Genomic DNA, 19606 nt, shown 5'->3' with positions numbered 1-19606 from the left:
CTTGGCTGCAGGGTGGCTGCTGTGTTAGCAGACACAAAAACAACATTAATCTCATTGTACATCTCTATCAGAGCTCTTGGATGACTGGGTGCATTGTCAACGAGCAATAATATTTTGAAAAGAGTCCTTTTTGCCGAGCAGTAGGTCCCAACAGTGGGCTTAAAATATTCAGTAAACCATGTTGTGAATAATGTGCTATCCTCCAGGCTTTATTGTTCCATTTATAGAGCACGGCAGAGTAGATTTAGCATAATTCTTTAGGACCGTAGGAGTTGGGAATGGTATATAAGTACTGGCTTCAACTTAAAGTGACCAGCTGTGCTGGTGCCTAACAAGAGAGTCAGCCTGTCTTTCAGAGCTTCCAAGCTAGGAAACCAGTACTTATACACTTCTCCTCTCTAGCAATGAAAGTCCTAGGGGTACCTGTGTGGCTCAGTCATTTAAGCATCTGCCTTTGGCTCAGGTCATGATCTCAGGGTCCTGGGATGGATGGAGCCTCGCGTTGGGCTCTCTGCTCAGAGGGGAGCCTGCTTCTCCCTCTTCCTCTGCTCCACCCCACCGCTTGTGCTCTCTCTCTCTCTCAAATCAATCAATCAACTGCTACCTAGCTAGCTATGAAAAAGTCCAAGATGGCATCTTCTTCCAACATACGGCTGTTTCGTCTATATTGAAAATCTGTTGTTTAGTGTAGCCACCTTCATTAGTTATCTTAGTTAGATCTTCTGGATAATTTGCTGCAGCTTCTACCTTGCTGCTTCATGTTGCACTTTGATGTTATGGAGATGGCTTCTTCCCTTAAACCTCATGAACCTCTACTGAATTCAAGCTTTTCCTCTACAGCTTCCTCACCTTTCAGTCCTCACAGAACTGAAGAGTCTGGACCTTGCTCTGGACCAGGCTTTAGCTTAAGGGAATGTAGTGGCTGGTTTGTTCTTCTACTCAGACCACTAACACTTTCTTCAATTCAGCAATAAGGTGGTTTCATTTTCTTACTGTATATGCGTTCACTGGAGCAGCACTTTGAATTTTCTTCAAGAACTTTTCCTTTGCATTCACAATTTGGCTAACTGTGTGGTGCAAGAGGCCTACCTTTCAGCCTTTCTCAGCTTTTGACACCTTTCATCACTAAGCTTAATCATTTCTAGCTTTTGATGTAAGAGATGTGCAGCTCTTCCTTTCACATAACACTTAAGGCCATTGTGAGTTATTAATTGGCCTGATTTCCACCCTGTGGTGTCTCAGGGAATAGGGAGGCCTGAGGAGAGGGAGAGATGGAAGAATGGCCAGTTGATGGGATACTCAGGATACACACAACATTTATCGATTAGGTTCACTGTCTTATCTGGGTGCAGCTCATGGCACTCCAAAATAATAACAGTTGCAACAGCAAAGATCACTGATCATAGATCACCATAAAAAATATAATAATGAAAATTTTGAAACATGAGAATTATCAAAATGTGACACAAAGACACAAAGTGAGCAAATGTGATTGGAAAAATGGCCCCAATGGACTTGCTCTACACAGAGTTGCCACAGACTTTTAATTTGTTAAAAAAAAAAAAAAAAAAAGAGTTATCTGCAAAGTACAGTAAAGCAAAGCATGGGACAATGAGGTATGCCTACAATAAATTATAGAGATTCTTGGATTCTGTTACCTTCCTCTGAAGAGTGTTTGAGTTTTATTTTAATAGGCAGTTAAATTATGGAGAGCTAATCTTTTTGGGAGGATGGGGCAGGATTACTTATCATGTTTAAATTTTGTTAAGATAGGTCTCTCTTGGTTTTTCCCTCAGTCCTCTGGTGTGACCCTCAGTCCTGCGATGATACCTTTCCTCCCAACGCCAGCCCTTCTGGGTTTCCCGTGGAAAGCCTGAGGTGTTTACCAAGCCCCTCTAACTTGTAGGACTAGGAAGTTACCTCCGGAAAAATTGGTTAAATGTTGGATCTCACTTCGTTCTCTTGCCTTCCTTCAAAGCTTGTAACCCCTCCATTTTTCTGCCTGCTTTTGCTCACTCTTCAGTGCTTAAAAATTATTTCTTGTATTTTTCCACAGTTTATAATAGTTATCTGTAGGAGGGTTAGTTCGATAAAAACTACTCAGCCATTATTGGAAACTAATCATAGGAATATATTTTGGGGCAAAGCTGATGGTTCAGCCATTCCCAGGAACAATGCCTGTGCTTTGGCAAAAATGTGTACAGTTACGGGAAGGTCTACTGTGGCTCAGTGGCCTGGCTTGTTGGAGACAGAGTAGTCAGTTAAGAAACCAGATATTTCTCTGATGTGCAAGAAGCATGGAAGTAGGACTAAAGGTGGGAGACAGCTGGAAAGGGAGGAGGTAGAGAGGAGGTTGGCCTCTCCCAGACTTAGTTCTTCAGTACCGATGATGTGGTCAGGCTTTTGCAGGGGGGCGGGGGGGCAATGGAGATAAAATATGTGGGTGTCCAGCAATGGCAGTTATGATTGTAGAGGCCACTGAGTTGAGCTTTGCCAAGGCTTGATCCAGATGGCACAATTCTTGTCATGTCATCTGGTGACTTCTCAGTCCTCCATGGAAGCAGAAGTGGCTTGTGCCCACATGAGATAGATTGGGGTTGTTACTGTTACTCTATCATCGGTAATATCACCATTGCCATCCATGCTGCTTACCTTTGAGGGATATGTTTCTCCAAGGTTCTTTGCTCTATTAGTTAAGACTATTGTTAATCTGTGTTAAAAGAAACCCAAAATAACAGTAGCTTAAGCAAAATTGAAATTCCATTCTCTCTCGCACAATAGTCTGGATGTAAGCAGTCTAGGACACTGAGGTAGCTCCCCTAGGTCAGGGACTCAGGCTTCCTCCATCTGGTTGCTCTGTCATCACTACTATATCACCTTCATCTGGATGGGCCAGCATGACTCACCACTACCTGTCTTCATTCCAAGCTGCAGGAAAGGGAAAGAGGGCAGCTGTGAGCATGTCACCTGCCCCCCATCATCCCAGAAGATGCATACATCACCTTTACATCCCACTGACCAGAATTTAGCCATCTCCCTGCAAAGGAAGCTGGGAAATACCATCTTTATGGGGGTAGCCATTGATCCATCTACATATCTAGAATCCTATTACTGTCGAAAGGGAGACTGCATATGGGAGGATAGCCAGCAGTCCCTGCCACCAATCCTGAGGTCACACACCTGGTTTTCAGCTCAGGGGTCACTTTACAGAGGAGCTTGCCACTCCTGGGGCACTGATGAAGGGAGAGATTTCCACGTGGTCTGCACAATTCTCCTTAAGGGTATCTGGAAACAAGGACTGTCACGCTTCATTGATGAGTGAACATTGTGTGACTTAAGGAACAAGGCTGGTTCCACAAGCCACCTGTCAATTCCAGACTTGTTCCCCAGTGACTACACCATGTAGGAAAGATGTGCACGTTGGGCTACAGAGAGCCCAAGTGATACCGAACTTGTAGTGTTGACCCTTCCAGCTCTGCCTCTGACTCGTGAAGTCACCCCAGATGTGCCCTCTAACTTCCCTGATCTTTCATCTCCAGTGTAAGAGCTTGGATGGAGTTATGTCTAAGGTGTATGTTTTAACACCCGTGTTCTAGGATTGTAAGATTCCTCGACACTCCAGGACTCTGCATTAGGGCAGACTTCCAGGGGGGATACAGTTTAACTCCTTTGTGGAATGATTTGGAGGTCTGAATGTACATGAACATGCTTGCAGACAGCCTGGGACCTGCAAACATGGGTTTTTCTATCTCCTTGGGCTTCCCTCCATTGTGGTTTTTGTAATCAGAAGTCACTGCAGTTTCCCATACAACTAAGGTTACTTTTTAATCTTATATTTTTGTTTAAAAATATTCTATTTCTGCTTCTAGAACTATTACACGTTAATTGGAGAAAATAGAGGAAATTATAAGGAAGGAAGCAAAAAGAACTGCCCATACTGTCGTCATTCACACTGGTGTTTAGTGTGTTCCTTTCATTTTAGTATCCAAGAAAATATGAAAAATACTTCTCCCTACTTAAGTGCATCCTGTTGGGATTACGCTATACGTGATATTTACAGCCTGCTCTTTTCTGCTTGATGACTGATTACTCAGGTCCTTAAATATTTTTTGAGAACGCAATTTTAAATGGCTGCTAAGGATTCTAACCACATGGGTGTACCACGCTGTACTTTATCATTTATCATTGCCCTGGACATTCAGGCTATGTCATCAGGCATTATTATTAACTGCATAGCAGTGATATCTCCATATCACACTGACAGTGTCTTAGTTCCTATCCTAGATGCTGTGGGGCAGGTGAGCCTAGAGAGGTTGGGTGGCCTGTCCAAGGCCACATAGTGAGTGGTGGGTCCCAGACATCTGGCCACAAGGCTGACTATATCCTGCCCAGCCACCTCTCCCCACTGCCAGAAAAGAGAGGGCACAGGGGTGTGCTGGGGACAGTTGGCTCCTAATATGTCGGTTTGGAAGAAAAGAGTCAGTGTGGTTTCCCAGGGAGATGCTGCTCTGGATGGTTTGTTGTGTCCCTGAGGAAACCCAGCTGCTCTCTTCTGCCCACACAGCAGCAAGCCTTGCTCCTTCTCCCCACTCTACCCCTGCCTGCTGGGGGCAGTGGTGGACCAAGCCTGGGGGCCGGAGTTCCAGGAGCCCGGAGCGGAGGCTGTGAGAGAAGGGAGGCAGGTGAGGTCAAGCAGGCTTGGGCCAGGAGACCACCCAGCTTCTGCTCCTCGAGGCTCCCACCTGAGGAAGGCAGGGGATACACCTATCAGGGTGGGGAAGTCTTCTCGCCTGGTTCTCTTGTCCCCTTCACAGAGCAGTTTTGTCACTCCCTGAAAACCTGTCCTCATCCTTACTTAGCCCCAACCCACTTCCTCTGAGAGGCACAAGTGGCTTCACTGTTGACAGGGGGAGGCCGGGACAGCAGGGCAGGACTTGCCTTAGGCTTGGCATGGGTGTCTCTTCTTTTGCTGGCTATCACTGCCTGCCTGAGGCATTTCAATTTTAACCTTTCCCTGTTTTTCTCTAATAGGCAACCATTGGGATTGACTTCTTGTCAAAAACCATGTACTTGGAAGATCGTACGGTGAGTACCTGACTTTAGAACTAGAAGGACAGAGAGGGCTCCTTTGGACTTATCAGCTGAGGCCATTAGCTGGGCAGCACTGAGAGAGCCCATGTCTACCGCAGAGCTGGCAGGGCCGGCATCCCAGAGCCAGGGCCTTCCTCCAGCCCCCAGTGAGGATCACACTGACCTCCCTGCCCTCGTGTGACAGGTACGGCTGCAGCTCTGGGACACAGCCGGCCAGGAGAGGTTCCGCAGCCTGATTCCCAGCTACATCCGGGACTCTACAGTGGCTGTGGTGGTGTATGACATCACAAGTGAGTGTGGGTCCAGGGTGCCAGAGGGAGGGTGGCTCATAGAGGCTCTGGGGCCTGTGTGCATGCTCATGTGTGCACACTTGTATGCTGTGTATGCTTGTCTTCTGACTGCAAAAAGATGGGTCCTTGGTGGTGGGGGGTGAGTTGCCTTTGAATACGAGCATGTTTTCCACCTTCCCCCACCATCCTGTGACAGGCATGGGTATACAGGATTGAGTTGGGCCTGCTCAGAGCAGGGGGCTGTGTGTAGAGGTAAGCGGAGGTGCCCATGAGGCTGGCCCTGCTCCTATCCCTCTGTGTCCTCATTGGCCCTGATGGCCAGAGAGACCCCTGTGGAGCCACTTCAGTATGTATATGTGTCTGGATGGGAGAAGACACTGGTCTCTGGGCCAGCCTTGAACCAGCAGCCATGGTTTTGTCAGCTGACATCCCAGCTCCTCAAAGGGTCTCCTCTGAGGGGAGGCCAAGCAGGTCTGGGAGAGCCATGGGTGGGCTGCATTTCCCACACAGTGTGGCTCCTCTGGCCAGGGCAGCTGTTCTTGAGAGGAAGACTTATTGCAGGGAGAAGGGGTGGGGCCTGGTGCAGCCTCAGCTGCCCAGACAAGTTAACAGGACACACCTGATAAGCCCTGGTGCCATGGTCACACCTGGGGTGGGAGGACACCCGGTGCTGTCCACAGTACTGAAATCACATGGGGAGGCCTGTGTGCTCCACTGCTTTGAGCCTGCTGCCCTTGGCCCTGCCCAGCTCCTCTTTCCACCCCTCCATCTGACCACAGGCTCCCCCCACACCTGAGTAAGGTGGGAGCTGGGTCCTTCGGCCTGGGTTTGTGCAGCCTGACACAAGCAGGATGCAGCGCAGGCTGGGAGCAACCGAGGCTTCCTGGGATAGGCCGTCTCCCCTGCCTTCAGGTGTACGGGTGTTGCCCTGCAACCACTCCCCAAGGTCTGTCACATCTTTTTTTTTTTTTTAAAGATTTTATTTATTTATTCATGAGAGAGAGAAAGAGACAGAGACACAGGCAGAGGGAGGAACAGGCTCCATGCAGGGAGCCCAACATGGGACTCAATCCCAGGTCTCCAGGATCAGGCCCTGGGCCAAAGGCAGGTGCTAAACTGCTGAGCCACCCGGGCTGCCCACATCTTCTGAGAAAAAGGCTGCCTTCAAATGGCCTTACCTTTTGTGGCCATTGTCTCTCTTGGGGCCACCTCTCCCCTCCTCTTACTTGCAGATCCTGAGAGTTCTCTTTGGAGACTCTGGCCCTTCCCGAGCACCACCCTCCTTGGTCAGAGCCCACTATGTAGGGCCCGCCTCCCCCAGGGTCTGTTGTGGCTCTCCACCAACATTCACACACACGCACACACGTTTCCAAGCTCAGCCAAGTCCAGTGTACCCATTTCTCACTCTCTGTTCTGCACCTACAAAGTCAGGTCTGATTCTCAGGTGGGTTCCTAAAACCACTAGTCTGTGTAGCAAATCATGACAATGACCTTCCAACAGGAGGACTCCCACCCTGCCCCAGGGGGTGGTTCAGCAACACGAGGTTTCTCCAAGGCCGTGGGGCAGCAGCTCCACAGACACCCATGGGCCCCCCACTAGAAGGCCCAGACCCACTGGTCTGGGTGTGAGGATGCACAGCCTCCCTCCCTCCTGCTCCTGGTCTCATGCCCCCTCCCACTTTGCCCTCTGTCTGCTCAGGCAGACTCTCATTCTGTTGTCTCCCCACTTTTCCCACCCAGATCTCAACTCCTTCCAGCAGACCTCTAAGTGGATTGATGATGTCAGGACAGAGCGGGGTAGTGATGTTATCATCATGCTGGTGGGCAACAAGACGGACCTGGCCGACAAGAGGTAGGTGTGAGGGTGCAAGGTGCGGGGTGCTGGCAGGCCCGGCCCACCCTCTCCTCTGCGGCTCCTCCTGGCGAAGGAGTTCTTGGATGCGTGAGTGGTGAGTCTGTGCTTCTGATGTGTCGCCATGAATCTGAGAAAGGCGCCTTTGGGCCACTGGAGGCTGTGAGAGCCGTGGGAGACCCTTGTGTACAGTGTCTCAACTCTGCACCCTACCTCACACTGTCTGCAGGGGCGCTTCTCCATGAGAGGTCTATGGAACCCTATGTGCCTGGCCGTGCGCAGCAGTGGGTGGTCTGGGGCCCGGCATGGCCACAGCCCAGCTGCAGATGGCAGTCCCTCAGGCCCCAGTTGGCTTCTGCTTCTGCATGTATCTCTGCCCCCACGAAATACTTGCACTGGTGTGAGGGTACTGATCCCCAGGAGTGAACGTGCAGAATTTCCCATCTGTGGCTGTGTCTGGGTGGTCGTGATGCTTCCTCCGGAGACGCTGCTCCATGGCTGCCTCCACAGACAGGGCTCACTTAAGTGAGGATACACTTTGTCCTACATATATACTTTGTCCACTCATCCCATGGGACCCAGCTTGGTCAGATAGAGCAGCAGGTCCTGGACGGCGGGCTTCCTCCAGTGTGCTCTGACCATCTACAGAATTATCTGCCTTCGAGTCCACTCTAATAGAGTCCTGTCTTTCAAGTAAGGGAAATGGGGCTCAAAGCCCAGTTCCATCACTCAGTAGCTCTAAGTACAACCTTGAGGCAGTCACTTTTAACCTCACCATCTGCCTGTGGAAAAGGAGACTGCTGACACCACCCAGAGAGGCAATATGTGGCCCAAAGTGCTTTCTAGACACAGATACATGGGATGGTTGATTGTTAGGAAGGGCAGGCATGGGAAGGTCCCTGACCTTCCACAGAGGTCTCTTCCTTAGCTGGGAAGCACCACAGAAGGAAAAGTGGGCATGCTCATATCCTGCTGTGGCCCTGTGCCCTTCATCCTGGACGGGAGCCCTGTCCTCAGCTGACTCATGGGCGAGGCCCTCATCTCAGCTGCTCCCTCCACCTCTACCAGGGGCTCATTTTGCCCTCTCCCCTCACTCACAGGCAGATAACCATCGAGGAAGGGGAGCAGCGTGCCAAAGAACTGAGTGTCATGTTCATCGAGACAAGCGCAAAGACTGGCTACAACGTGAAGCAGGTAGGATGCACCTGGCGCTGGTGCCAGCCAGCCTGGCCAGGGAGCCACGTGTGGCTTCCAGCCTGGTTAGTGGGCCTGGCTCTGCCTTGCCCTGAGGGGCTAGTGAGCAGGTTGGGGCAGGCCACCAGAGCACCATCAACCCCACTTCATGGGAAATGAGCTAACCTCTAGAGCTGGTAAAGCACATGAGAGAGGGTAAGAGCACTCACTCTCTGGGGGTGTCTCGAGCATGTCATCCTTAGCCACTTTACCAGACTCATGGCCGTGTAACATGCTGAGTGTCTGGCCACCAACTTCCAGGTGACAGCAGCAGCATTTCCCTAACATCTTACCTCACTTGGGATGGAGGAGTGGGAAATTGAATCTGACCAGCATTTTGGGGTTCATGCATTGTGCTTGACAAGTGCTCAGGGCTGTGGAGGGCCAGGTGGGCTTGGAGCTTACAGAGGGAGAGGCCTGGGGAATCAGGATGGTCAGAGAAGCCCTGGAGGAGGTTACTGCTGAGCCTCGCAGCAGTGGGCTTCCCTAGGACCATGGACCTCTAAGGGTGGGGATCCATAGGTCAACAGACTTGGGTTGGCAAGGGCTACCCCTCCAGTCTTCATACACCTCCTCAGACATAAACGTAGGCAGGACAACTCTGTGATGGTGGCAGCACCTGTGACTTTATCACCGTACAGATCCCAACTGTTCTCTTGTCCACCTGCCATGTTATGGGTCTCTTGGCCTCTACGTGCATCATTGCTCCAGTTCACGGGGTGACTAGACCTGCTGCCAGCTCTCGCTGTTTAACATGTCCACGGGGAAGCACAAATGCAGCTGCATAATCACCTAGTGTCTTTAAAGACTTTAGAAGTGTATTTCAGTCCTGAATGATTTCCTTTATACCCCTATGTAACCGAGGTCACATGCTTATAAGGAGCCTGTTGGCTTCAGCAGGCTGCCAGAGAGGTCTTTGGTTCACAAAAGGTTAGGAGCCCCTGTCTTCAAGGAAGAGAGGGCTTGAAGAGGTGAAGAGGGAAAGTGTGTTCTCTGCAGACAAGGGTAATGTGTAAGCAGAGATGCGGCTGGAGGGGTGCGTGACATGGGGAGGGGACTCTGAGTGAGGAGCGTGGCTTGGCAGGGGTGTTACTTCTTCTCTGCCACCCCTAGCAGTGCCTGGGAGCATTACACAAGCTGCCCATCAGCTGTTGGCCTGGATACAGTGATGGTTCATCCCACATGGACAGTGCCCATGGCAGAGGAGTGGAGAGAGACAGAGTGAGGGACCCCTAACCCTTCCTCCCCAATTAGAGCACCCTCAGCATGGCTGTGTTCATGCCCATGCCCTTCCCAGTGCTGTTGTGGTGTCTCTTGGAGCAAGAGCTGCCTATCCCAGGAGGCATGGAGGTGGCCCTGGGTTGCTGCTCTGTGTGGCCCTGATGGAAATTCACAGGATGCAGGGAAGCAATGGGCAGTAGCCCATGAGGCAGGTCATTTCTGCCCTAGTGGTCAGGGGCCGGGAGACGCTGATGTCTCCCTTTTTAGAATGCTCTGGAAGCCACTTGATGGTCTAAGCATGAATTAAATGTGGTCCGTTCCAACTCTGTGGTTCAGAGGAATCTTCATGCAGCGCAGACTCCTGGATTCTAAGGCTGATCATATCTGCTCTCGGAGACCCACATGTGACCCCAGGAGTTTCCGTCTAACTGGCAGTTTGGCCGCCAGCAGGCAGGACACGGCTGCGTGGGCAAGGCCGTGAAGGAAAGCTCAAGAGTGACTGGGCCTCTGCACCCTCACTCACTTCTTCCTGCCCCACTTTGGAACCCCCTCTGCATTTGCCCACGGGCTTCCTTACCCTGCCAGGCCCACCAGTGACTTCCCCACTCAGGCCCTCCTCACCCTTGGCCCTGTCACTTGGCTTGGGTGCTCCCATAGAGCTGGGCTCTAGGGTGAGACCATGAACAAGACTCGCCCTGTCTTTAGAGAGCTCACTGAGTCCCTGGAGTTGGAGTATATGGTGGGGGCTGTGGGGGGCGGTGGGGTGGGGATGTTCAGAATCATGTGGTGCATTATACTTCTGCTTTGTACTTGTCACCTGCTAAGTTCCACGTCTGCCCTGCCTGACGTCCCCACCACACGGTCCTCCCTGTCTGCCTACAGACACAGACACCCCACATGTGTGCAGCCTACACAGTTCTCCCCCCACACTTACACAAATTCGCAGACAGTCCACATGTGTATTTTCCACACATGCGCCTCTACACACAACATACGCATCACCCTAACACCCATACCCAAACAAACCTACAGCATCGCATTCACTCTCCTGTATGCTTTTTCTCTCAGAAGTCTTGTTTTCCATGATGTGATTGTACGGCCCTGGCTCCCAGCACCCTGCTGCCCTGGTGCCTGCAGACTCACAGAACCCCCTCTCCCCACCCGCCCTGCATGAAGAGAGGGTCAGAGAGGGTCATTTGTCTCAGGGCAGGTTGAGAGTTGGTTCCCCACCCAGGCGGTGGGACAGAAGCCTGCCTAAGGGCTTGTCTCCCAGGGCCTAGATCATTTTCTCCACTAGGGTAGGTAGGTCCCTTACAGTCACCAGGACGCATGCTGCGCTCCTGGGGACCCGTGGTCAGCCTGCCTGAGTGAGAGGCCTGCCGGGGCCCAGACCTGTGACAGGCACTAGGGCAAGGGAGGGGGCAGTTCAGTGCAGCACCGGCCCTTCAGGGCACAGTTGGAGGGCCAGACAGGAGAACAAGGCCCAGGGTCAGGACAAAGAGAGGCAAGAGGGTGAAGATGGGGGTGGGGGGCAGGATGGGGCCAGGGGCTCACGCTGCGTCTCCCCCTCTCTCCAGCTCTTCCGACGTGTGGCATCAGCTCTGCCTGGAATGGAGAATGTCCAGGAGAAAAGCAAAGAAGGGAGTATCCTTTTCCTTTATTAAGTGAGTGAAAGATGTGCTGGAGAAGCCATTTATCCACTGGTGGATCCCCTTAGTGTTTTAGAACAGTGGGTGAGCCCTCGCCTGGTCTCCAGCCCATCCTTCCCTGCTGAGTATGGCGTGGGCCCTCCTCTGTACCAGGACGAGGCTGGACTCCAGAGGCTTTAGGAACTCGTCCAGCTCAAACCGTTCTAAAGCCTCTATTTCCAAAGCAGTGGGGGTACCAGGTGGATGTGAAGGATGGTGTGGGGCAAGTGAGAAATAGGAGCTCTGCCCATGTTTACAGTGAACACCACTTGTATTTCATGGGTACAAGTAGACTCTCCACTGCACGGAAGGCTTCTGCACCCAAAACATGGTCCAACCTATTCTACATGGGAGTTTCCCCAACACATCCCTCCTCCCATGTCCTGCCTGCTTCCCTGGCCCAGCCCTGCACAGCCCCAGAGCTCCCTCTGCTCTGTGGGATGAGGTCTGCATGCGGCCACTCGCAGAGCCCACCCCAAACCTCAGATGACACCCAGAAGCTGAAATTGAGGCTCAGAGAGGTAGTCTGATATGCCCAATGGGAAGGAAGGCAGTTGTTCATCCTCTACCATGTTACCAAAAATGTGTTTATGTAGATATATACCAGAAAAATGTTATTTTTGTAGGTATGGGGAAAATAAAAGGAAGAAAGGTCAGAAATTCCTACTCAAAATATAGGCCATGGCCAGAAAGTGGCATGGAGGGAAAATGTGATCTTTGGGAGAAGCATGGCTCTGTAGTACTCAGAGCCAAAAGAGTCTCTCCCAGAGTCCTTAAACAGGGGCCACAAAAACATCCCTAGGACACCCACAGCAGGACTCACAGCAGGTCCCACAGCAGCACTTACGCTTCCGCCCCGTCCACTGCCCCAGCTCAGTCCTCTAGAGGGGCCCACAGCCCTGCCCGGGAAGAGCCATTCCTTGCTGTGCCGACGGCCTGGCCGTCAGCCGTGTTCGAGCCTGGCGTGAGGGGCTGTCAGCTTGATGAGGGCAGAGGAGCAGCCTGGCTATGCGTTTTGAACCCATTCCTCTAGCGGAGCTCTGATTGGGGCTCCTCCAGCCCAGTCCCCAGGGCACCAGTGGAAAGGGCTGGAGGCATTTCCCAGGGATGCAGCCCCCGGCAGCCCTCTCAGAGTCTAAGCGACACACTGGGTCTAGAGCTTGAGGCGTCACTTGCTGTGAGTGGTTAGGGCAGGGCCCACGTAGCCCTGTGCTAAGATGTGGGATCGTCCACTTCCAGTGCACCCAGAGGGTGGGATTGCCTGGTAACCAGGCTGAGGCACTGCTTACCAAGAAGGCTTCTGAGGAAGGGCCTGTCCTGCCTGTGTTTACGTGGTCATCCCACAGCCCAGGACCAGCTTTGCTTCAGGTCGATGAAGGGGAGGGGTCGTGGGAAGGAGGGGGGTGGGAGCTGGTGACCCTGCCTCCTTCCTGCCTAGGCCAAGCAAAGACCTGAGTAGGTATTTGTGGAAGGACAGAGGATCTACATGCATAGGGCAGATGAAGGGTGCACAGGGACAGGAGCCAGGGAGCAGCTTCTCCGTCAGTCATCTTCCTTAGCCCAGGCCCCTGCAGTGATCGACATCAAGCTGGACAAACCCCAGGAGCCCCCAGCCAGTGAGGGCGGCTGCTCCTGCTAATGCAGCCTGACCTGCCAGCTTCCTTTGACACTACTCGCTTGTTGTGTTGCTTCCTATTGGTTAGCTTCCTAAGGGGGGTGGGAAATGAGCTTATCAAGATGGGAGGATTTTTCTTTTCTCTCTGTCTCTAGGAGTAGGGTGGGGTGGGGAGGGAGGCTGGGCATCAGGGATCACGTCACTCTTAACAGCTGTTACTTAAACAACTATTTTTTGGTTTGGTTGTAATATATTGTACTTTATTAAGATTGCCAAAAACTGTTAAAATTTAAAAAAATTTAAATCATGTGTATACAACTTTTTGCCAGATAAAAATGTAGTCATTTTTATTTAAAAGATGTGCTTTTTGTTTTTGTATATTTGTAAACTTACAGAGAACCTTTTCCACACACCTCCTCCTTCCTGCCCTCTTTGAACCATTCCTCACCTCTGCCCTCCTTCCACCCCGGCCCGATAAATTACAATTAATGGGGCAACTTAATTAGGTTCCAATCCCAGGCCCCACCCACCAAACAGGCCCTCTCTGATTAAATCAAACACTGAACACAGCTGCCTCTGAAGAGGCAACCTTTAACTCTGTCCTTCTTCCGTGGCCAGAGTGAGACATCAGCCATGGCCCTGAGCTGAAATTAAGGCCTTGTGGACAGCAGGGAGCCCGGCAGCAGGCCTCACTGGAATTCCTCCTGCCTCTCCCTTCCCCTCTCCGATAAGCCTAGAAGGGCATGGAGGGCACGTGCCACAGGCAACCTGTGTTCTCTGTGGTCTACTCAGTGGTTGGCAGAGAGGTCACTGGAAGGAAGGACGGGGTGCTGTTGGCTACTGGGGCTTGTGTCAATGTGTGGTTCATAGCCTTGGGGCACCATGTGGTTCTGAAAAATGTTCTAATCAGCCTTCCCAGCAATCAGCACACATGTCTGGGTTAAATCTAAGGGAAGGGCAGAAAGAAACGCAGTGTGTGCTGCCCTGAAGCCTCGTCCTCGCACCTCAGCAGAGCTAGAGCCTGTATCGCACAGTGTCCGTCTGTGATTGGGGCAGGGGGGTCAGCTGCTGTACTGCCACCTTGAAGATGCATGTTCAGATCCTTGGCTGCTAGTACTATGGAGTGCTGTTCTGGAAAGGCTGACCTCTTGATGTGTTTGCCCCACTGGCATAATGCAGTTGTAATTATTGTGCACGTACCTTTGAGGGTATTGTGGCAGCACTCTGGTTGCCGGAAGGTGCTGCTGAGGTGGGGTCTCCAGAAGGCTGCCCAGAGAGAGCCATCCTTGCCATTTTGACTCATTTCTGAGAAGGGCTTGGTCCGAGGACCTCTAAAATCTCTGAAGATAATTCTAAGTGATGGAACCCATTTGGCCAGCGTTCCAAATAGACCCAGACTTACCGACCCTGAGCCCGCACAGAGCCAGGCAGTGGGCTTGGCGACTCCGGCCAAGACACAGTAAACCCTGCTCTCCAAGCTGGGCTTGAGTCTGCCTCCAGGCTGCTGTTGGGCATGTCTTAAGGGAGCTAAATGACCATCTGGGAGTGATAGGGGCTGAATTCCTCCACAAAGCAGGACTCCAGTAAGTTATTGCAGTGAACTTCGGAACTTCTCAGAAACTAATCCAAAATGGCAGCCAGTAAGTAAGTAGACAGGATTCACTGATATTTGTCCAGTGGGCCTGTCACACACTCTCAGCTTAAGGAGACGGTCAGAGCTGATGTTTAGAGAGGAATTTATCTTCAGGTGAAGAAGAGAGGAAGCAGGATTTTTCACTGAGCTCTTCTTCCAGAAAGCAAAGACTGATGTACGAACGTAATTCCAGTGTCATGTGTTTAGTTTTTATATGTGTGTACATAATTATATATAGAGATAGACTTGTGTATACACCTTCCACACACACATTCTCACAGAGATACATGTGCTCAATGTATATTCTTGTTTTTCCTGCTCTCAAGTTGGAACTTGCATTGTGATAACAGTTTTGGAAATTCAAAAGTACTGCAACGTGTTGAAATAAGAAATACTTAATATTGTCAAAAAACTTGTGATTGTCTTGCCATCAATAAACTAATGCATAGATGTGTTAAACTACAGGCAAAAATAGCCATGGGAATATGTGCACCGTTTCTCTCTATACTTACATGCATAGGTGTGCATGCCCATGTGGGCCAGTACCCCCCCACCATGGCACACCCCCAAGTGGTGCTTGTTGGAAGAGTGCTTACTTACCTCGTGAGGATTGATAGAGTCCATGTTACAGTATCAGCCTGGTTGGCAGTGAGGCCCATTGCTTTTGGCCTTGGGGACAGCCCCATTTGCTGGGATCTGCACTGGGTCCCAGGGAATGAATGTATGGTGGATTTTAATATTCTTGGTACTAAGTAGCTTTTCTTAAACATTCCTGTAAAAACAAAGCAGAAACTCAGTTCCCTTCTCATGTGCACACGTAAGTTAAGGCACCATGAACATTTCTTTCCATCACAGCCCAAGAGCAGTAAGAGATGCAGAAGATGTCATTTGGCTTGATGTGGCCTCGGGGAGCCCTGCCTTCCTAGCATGTACACAAGGTCCTCTCTCGAGTCCAGGCTCTCCCGAGCGGCTTCTTCTGAGGTGAGGGCAGTTGTCTCCTCTTGTCCTTCCAGCCTAGTGGTGCCATGCCATTCCATGACCCTCCTTCTCTCAGGCCTGATTTCTGCCCCTCACTTCCTGGTCTGTTGGGGCAGCCGGATCTCTTGCACAGAATTGGGTTGGTTCCTTGGCTCTCATTTTGAGCAGATGCCATCACTGACTCTTGGTTGTAGGTAGTATCTTGACTTGGAGCTGAGGTTTAGTAATAAAATGATCAGGTTCCTTTGAAGAGGGGGTGAAATTGCCACCACTTCCCCAGCGAGTGTTCCATCCCTGCCAAATCCAGATGGGCTAGCATGAGGCAAAGCCATCGTTCAGTCCCTCTCCCTACGGACTAGCCCTTACCTGGGAGATGGCCAGGGTCCTCTTCTTCAGGCCCTTTTTTTTTTATTCTTTGAGGGGAAGTGTCAAAGAAAAGTTGTCAGTAAAGCTCCTATTCTAGAGGCATCTGAAAAAGCATAAGATACAGGAAGCAGACAGCATAGTTATAAATGCACACACGTGCCAGAACGAAGGTCGGCGGCAGGTGTGAGAAGTGCAGCGTTTAGTCCACGGTTAGCAAGCTGACCGGTTATGAGCAATCCCTCTCAGTCAGAGCCCTCTCTGCCATTACTCTCACCACTCTCTTCCTGTCAGCATCCTCAGACATTCTGGAACACTCCTGGGTCTGAGGAGCAACCAGATCACTTCAAGTGTCTCAGGCAACAGAAACAAGAATTAAAATGCCGGTAGCTAAGTGTACAGACATATCTTTGAGTGCAAACGTCTCTGACCTTCCAATGGCAAGCCGGTGCTGGGAGCCCCTGCCCTCAAGCACCAGGTGTGACAAAATGGCACCGCTGGCTTCGGTGTCCTTCAGGCAGAGCAGCCACATTCCTTCATATGGCAGAAGGCAGGTGAGAATGTCAGGATGTGAGAACAGGTGGCCAAGGACGGAGTCCCAATCTGAGCCACGTGAGGGGCAGCTGAACAGAAGTCATTGTGCATCAGCCAAGCAGGGCCGCATGCTCACTAGTTTCCAAACTACCTCTCCCCCAAGCATGTGATGAGGTGTCACCACCTAACTACAGCAGCACGATGCGGAGGTCTCACGTCCTTCCTGTCTCCGAGACAGGAAGACTGAGGCAGAGAAGGGCCACTTGCTTGTGAGCACCCAGCAAGTCGGAAGCGCTCAGAGCCGAGGTGTTTCCATTCTTCATCCATCGCCAACCTGCGCGTACCAGTGTGACTGTGCACCCGTACGGAAGGGGCTGCTGTGCGCGGCTGCTCCTCAGACCACCTCTACTCTGGTTAGAAGGTTCTGGCCAGCGTACCTGAGCGAGCTGGGAAAGAACGCATGTCCATTTCACGCTCCTCCATTGCTAAGAAGGGCCAGTCCCCAAGTCCACTCTGACTGTAATGGGCACCCACAGACGAGGGCATCCTTTGAGTTTTTGTTTGAAATGAACTATTTAGATGTTCCAAAACCTTGGGCTCTCGAGTGTACTCTCTCCAGCGCCACAGCCCTGCGTGGCTGACACTCCCCGCAGGGCATGGCTTATCCTTGCAGTGGGGTTTGGAAGCTTCCTTCCACTGGGAAGCCTCCATACATGGAAGGCCAGCCTGCATCGTGTGGTGTGTCAACTTGTCCCCTCACTTTCCCTCACCCATCCCCTTCAAAGTGATTGGCCACGAGGAGCACAGAGGGTGGCATTTCCATCTTTACTGGCTCAGCAGGCATAAAAGGCCACGTTGACTTTACATGAAACTGTGTAAAATGTGGAAGACTCAGCATGTTGATCAAACAATAAACTGTCCTGATTCTCAACACAAAACCTCTTGTCTACTGTCTCTAAGTGGTGCAGTCATATATGGCGGGTGGGGGCGTAAAAATGTATTTCTTCAAGTGCCTGCTCCACAAAGACCCTCGTCTCCTGTCTGGTGCAAGGTCTTCCACCCAGAGCCTTGTTTCTTCCTCTTCACCCAGGCCCTCCACATACTCAGACATACAAATGAGGGGAAAGGTGCCCTCATTTCCATCATCTCCGCTCTGCCTAAAGGCTGATGGGAAGGGAAGCCCCGGGCAGAACGGAGACTCGGGGGTGTGTAGTAACTTCTGTCAGTCCTGGTCTCCACAAGTCATGGCTGGAGGTCTTGAAAGGCGGGTGCAGGGACTGAATCTCTCCTCCTCCTGGTGATCTCCAGAAAGCCATTTAAATAATTTAGGGTGAACCGTAATCATTCTCCAGGTGACACCACCAAGAAGCCACATACCACCTCCCCTTCCCCCCCACACTAATTAGAGAACATCCCCTGAGAGGCCCCTCAGGTCTCCATCATCTCCAGACTAAAAGCTGCCATAAAGGCCAGGACAACTGTGGGGCCAATCCGGAGAAGATGCAAAGGCCAAGATCAGGCCCAGAACTGCCCTGTCTGGGAATGCTGGAGTCCTGGAGCTATGGAGTACGCCAGGTTCACCAGATCTCCCTCTTCTTCCAAGTTCAACTTTACATTATCTTTCCCCTTCAAAGTTTCTAAAGTTTCTGGAACACCCTCCAATCTGCCACCTCAGGAAAGCCACCTCTAAATTAGGAGGGACAGGAAATAGATGTCTCTGCCCACCAAGCCTAACCTTTGTGGCTGCCAGGTGTAAAATGTGAGGCAGAGGAGGTACCAGGGATGACAAGGGGCAGAGGAGGCCTGACGACCAAAGTACACGCATTGGTACAAACCAGACTGAAGCCAGAGCCAAGCTATTCCAAGACGGGGAGGGCATAACCTTACCGAGGAGGACTGCATTTATACACACGACCGTCCAGCAGCCCCTCCTCCTGCCAGATGAAGGGAGTAGCACCCTGGACTCCCCAGACTCAGATGTGAAGATAACAGAGGGTTGGTGAGTAACCTGTCCCAGGTGCCCCGTGTGGCACTGATGGATGCTGCTCAAGGTGACCAGTGAGCAAGGGTGTAGAAAGGAGCTTTGATAATCCTATGCTAACCTCAGACTTAGAAATGCCACAATAAGTATACTGATAAGTATATCAAAAATACCACAAACGAAAACACACATTTCAATTGAGATACAATCATCTTAAGTCAATGGAACACTAAATGTCTTACACATAACAGGACCCTGGGATCCGGGGGGGGGGGGGGGGGGGGGGACGACACACTGGGACACTGGGATCCCAGGAGGTGCTGAGACATAAGCCATGGGGAAAAGGTAAGTGGTGCTCTCCATGAACGGCAGCTGTTGGTGCTACGACCGCAGCAAACTGGCAGATGCCTGGCAGTGGAGGGGCTACCGAGGCCCCAGAACCCTTGGGAGAGGGCTTGAAAAATGACCTGGAATAAGAACCGTATGGCCAGCACCCTGACCCCTCAGTCTGTATGTGTGCTCCATACCGTGTAGAAGGCCCCATTCCAGAAGCAGTGGTGTGCCCAGGCATATTCACTGCAGCCACCCGCCTACCAAGGCATCTCCCCACATCCCGAACCTCTCCCTTAGCCAGGAATGGGTGATTCGTACCAGGTGGCAGCTGGCCTGTGAGGAGGCCTTGGGACCCAAACACACCCAGTGGCTCAGACACTGCTATGTTCCCAAGAAGGAGCGGTTTCAAGCCATGATGGTCTCTAGGACATACAGCTGTGCCTTATATGCCCGTCACCACTGACCTCTCTCCATTCTGGCCACACTTGCCTCCGGGCTCATGAAGAAACGGGACTACTGTGGCTAGATGGCTTCAGGGCCACAAGAAGACACCAACAGAGTAGAGCATACATGTAACCTCTTGAAAGCCCTTCCCAGCACCCAAGGACTGGTCACCATGGTCTCTTCCTGGCCCAAACACAAGAATGGGAAAACTGTAGCACAGAAGTAGGAAACAGGATGAGAGTGCCCAGGAGGGACTCTGTAACCTGCTGCTTACACACCCTGTCAGAAAAACTAAACAGGGCTGTGGCCCAAAGTAGTTACACACAAAGCCTACTGAAGGCACACCTGAT

At 51.5% G+C, this 19606-nt stretch overlaps 1 protein-coding gene across 1 annotated transcript in view; it reads left to right on the top strand.

The window, feature by feature from the left end:
• Positions 1-17436, top strand: part of RAB6B (RAB6B, member RAS oncogene family) — a 60853-nt gene extending 43417 nt beyond the window's left edge. The window contains exons 3-8 of the mRNA XM_026015539.2: positions 5032-5085; positions 5276-5381; positions 7122-7233; positions 8334-8427; positions 11265-11331; positions 12950-17436. Of these exons, the coding sequence (XP_025871324.1) occupies positions 5032-5085; positions 5276-5381; positions 7122-7233; positions 8334-8427; positions 11265-11331; positions 12950-13014 (498 nt within the window). The 3' untranslated portion in view covers positions 13015-17436. The remainder of the gene's footprint in view (positions 1-5031; positions 5086-5275; positions 5382-7121; positions 7234-8333; positions 8428-11264; positions 11332-12949) is intronic.
• The last annotated feature ends 2170 nt before the right edge of the window (positions 17437-19606 follow it).

This window comes from Vulpes vulpes, chromosome 11 (assembly GCF_048418805.1).
Source record: "Vulpes vulpes isolate BD-2025 chromosome 11, VulVul3, whole genome shotgun sequence".
In the NCBI taxonomy this organism is placed as follows: Eukaryota; Metazoa; Chordata; class Mammalia; order Carnivora; family Canidae; genus Vulpes; species Vulpes vulpes.
This window is presented reverse-complemented; position numbering and strand designations above follow the sequence as displayed.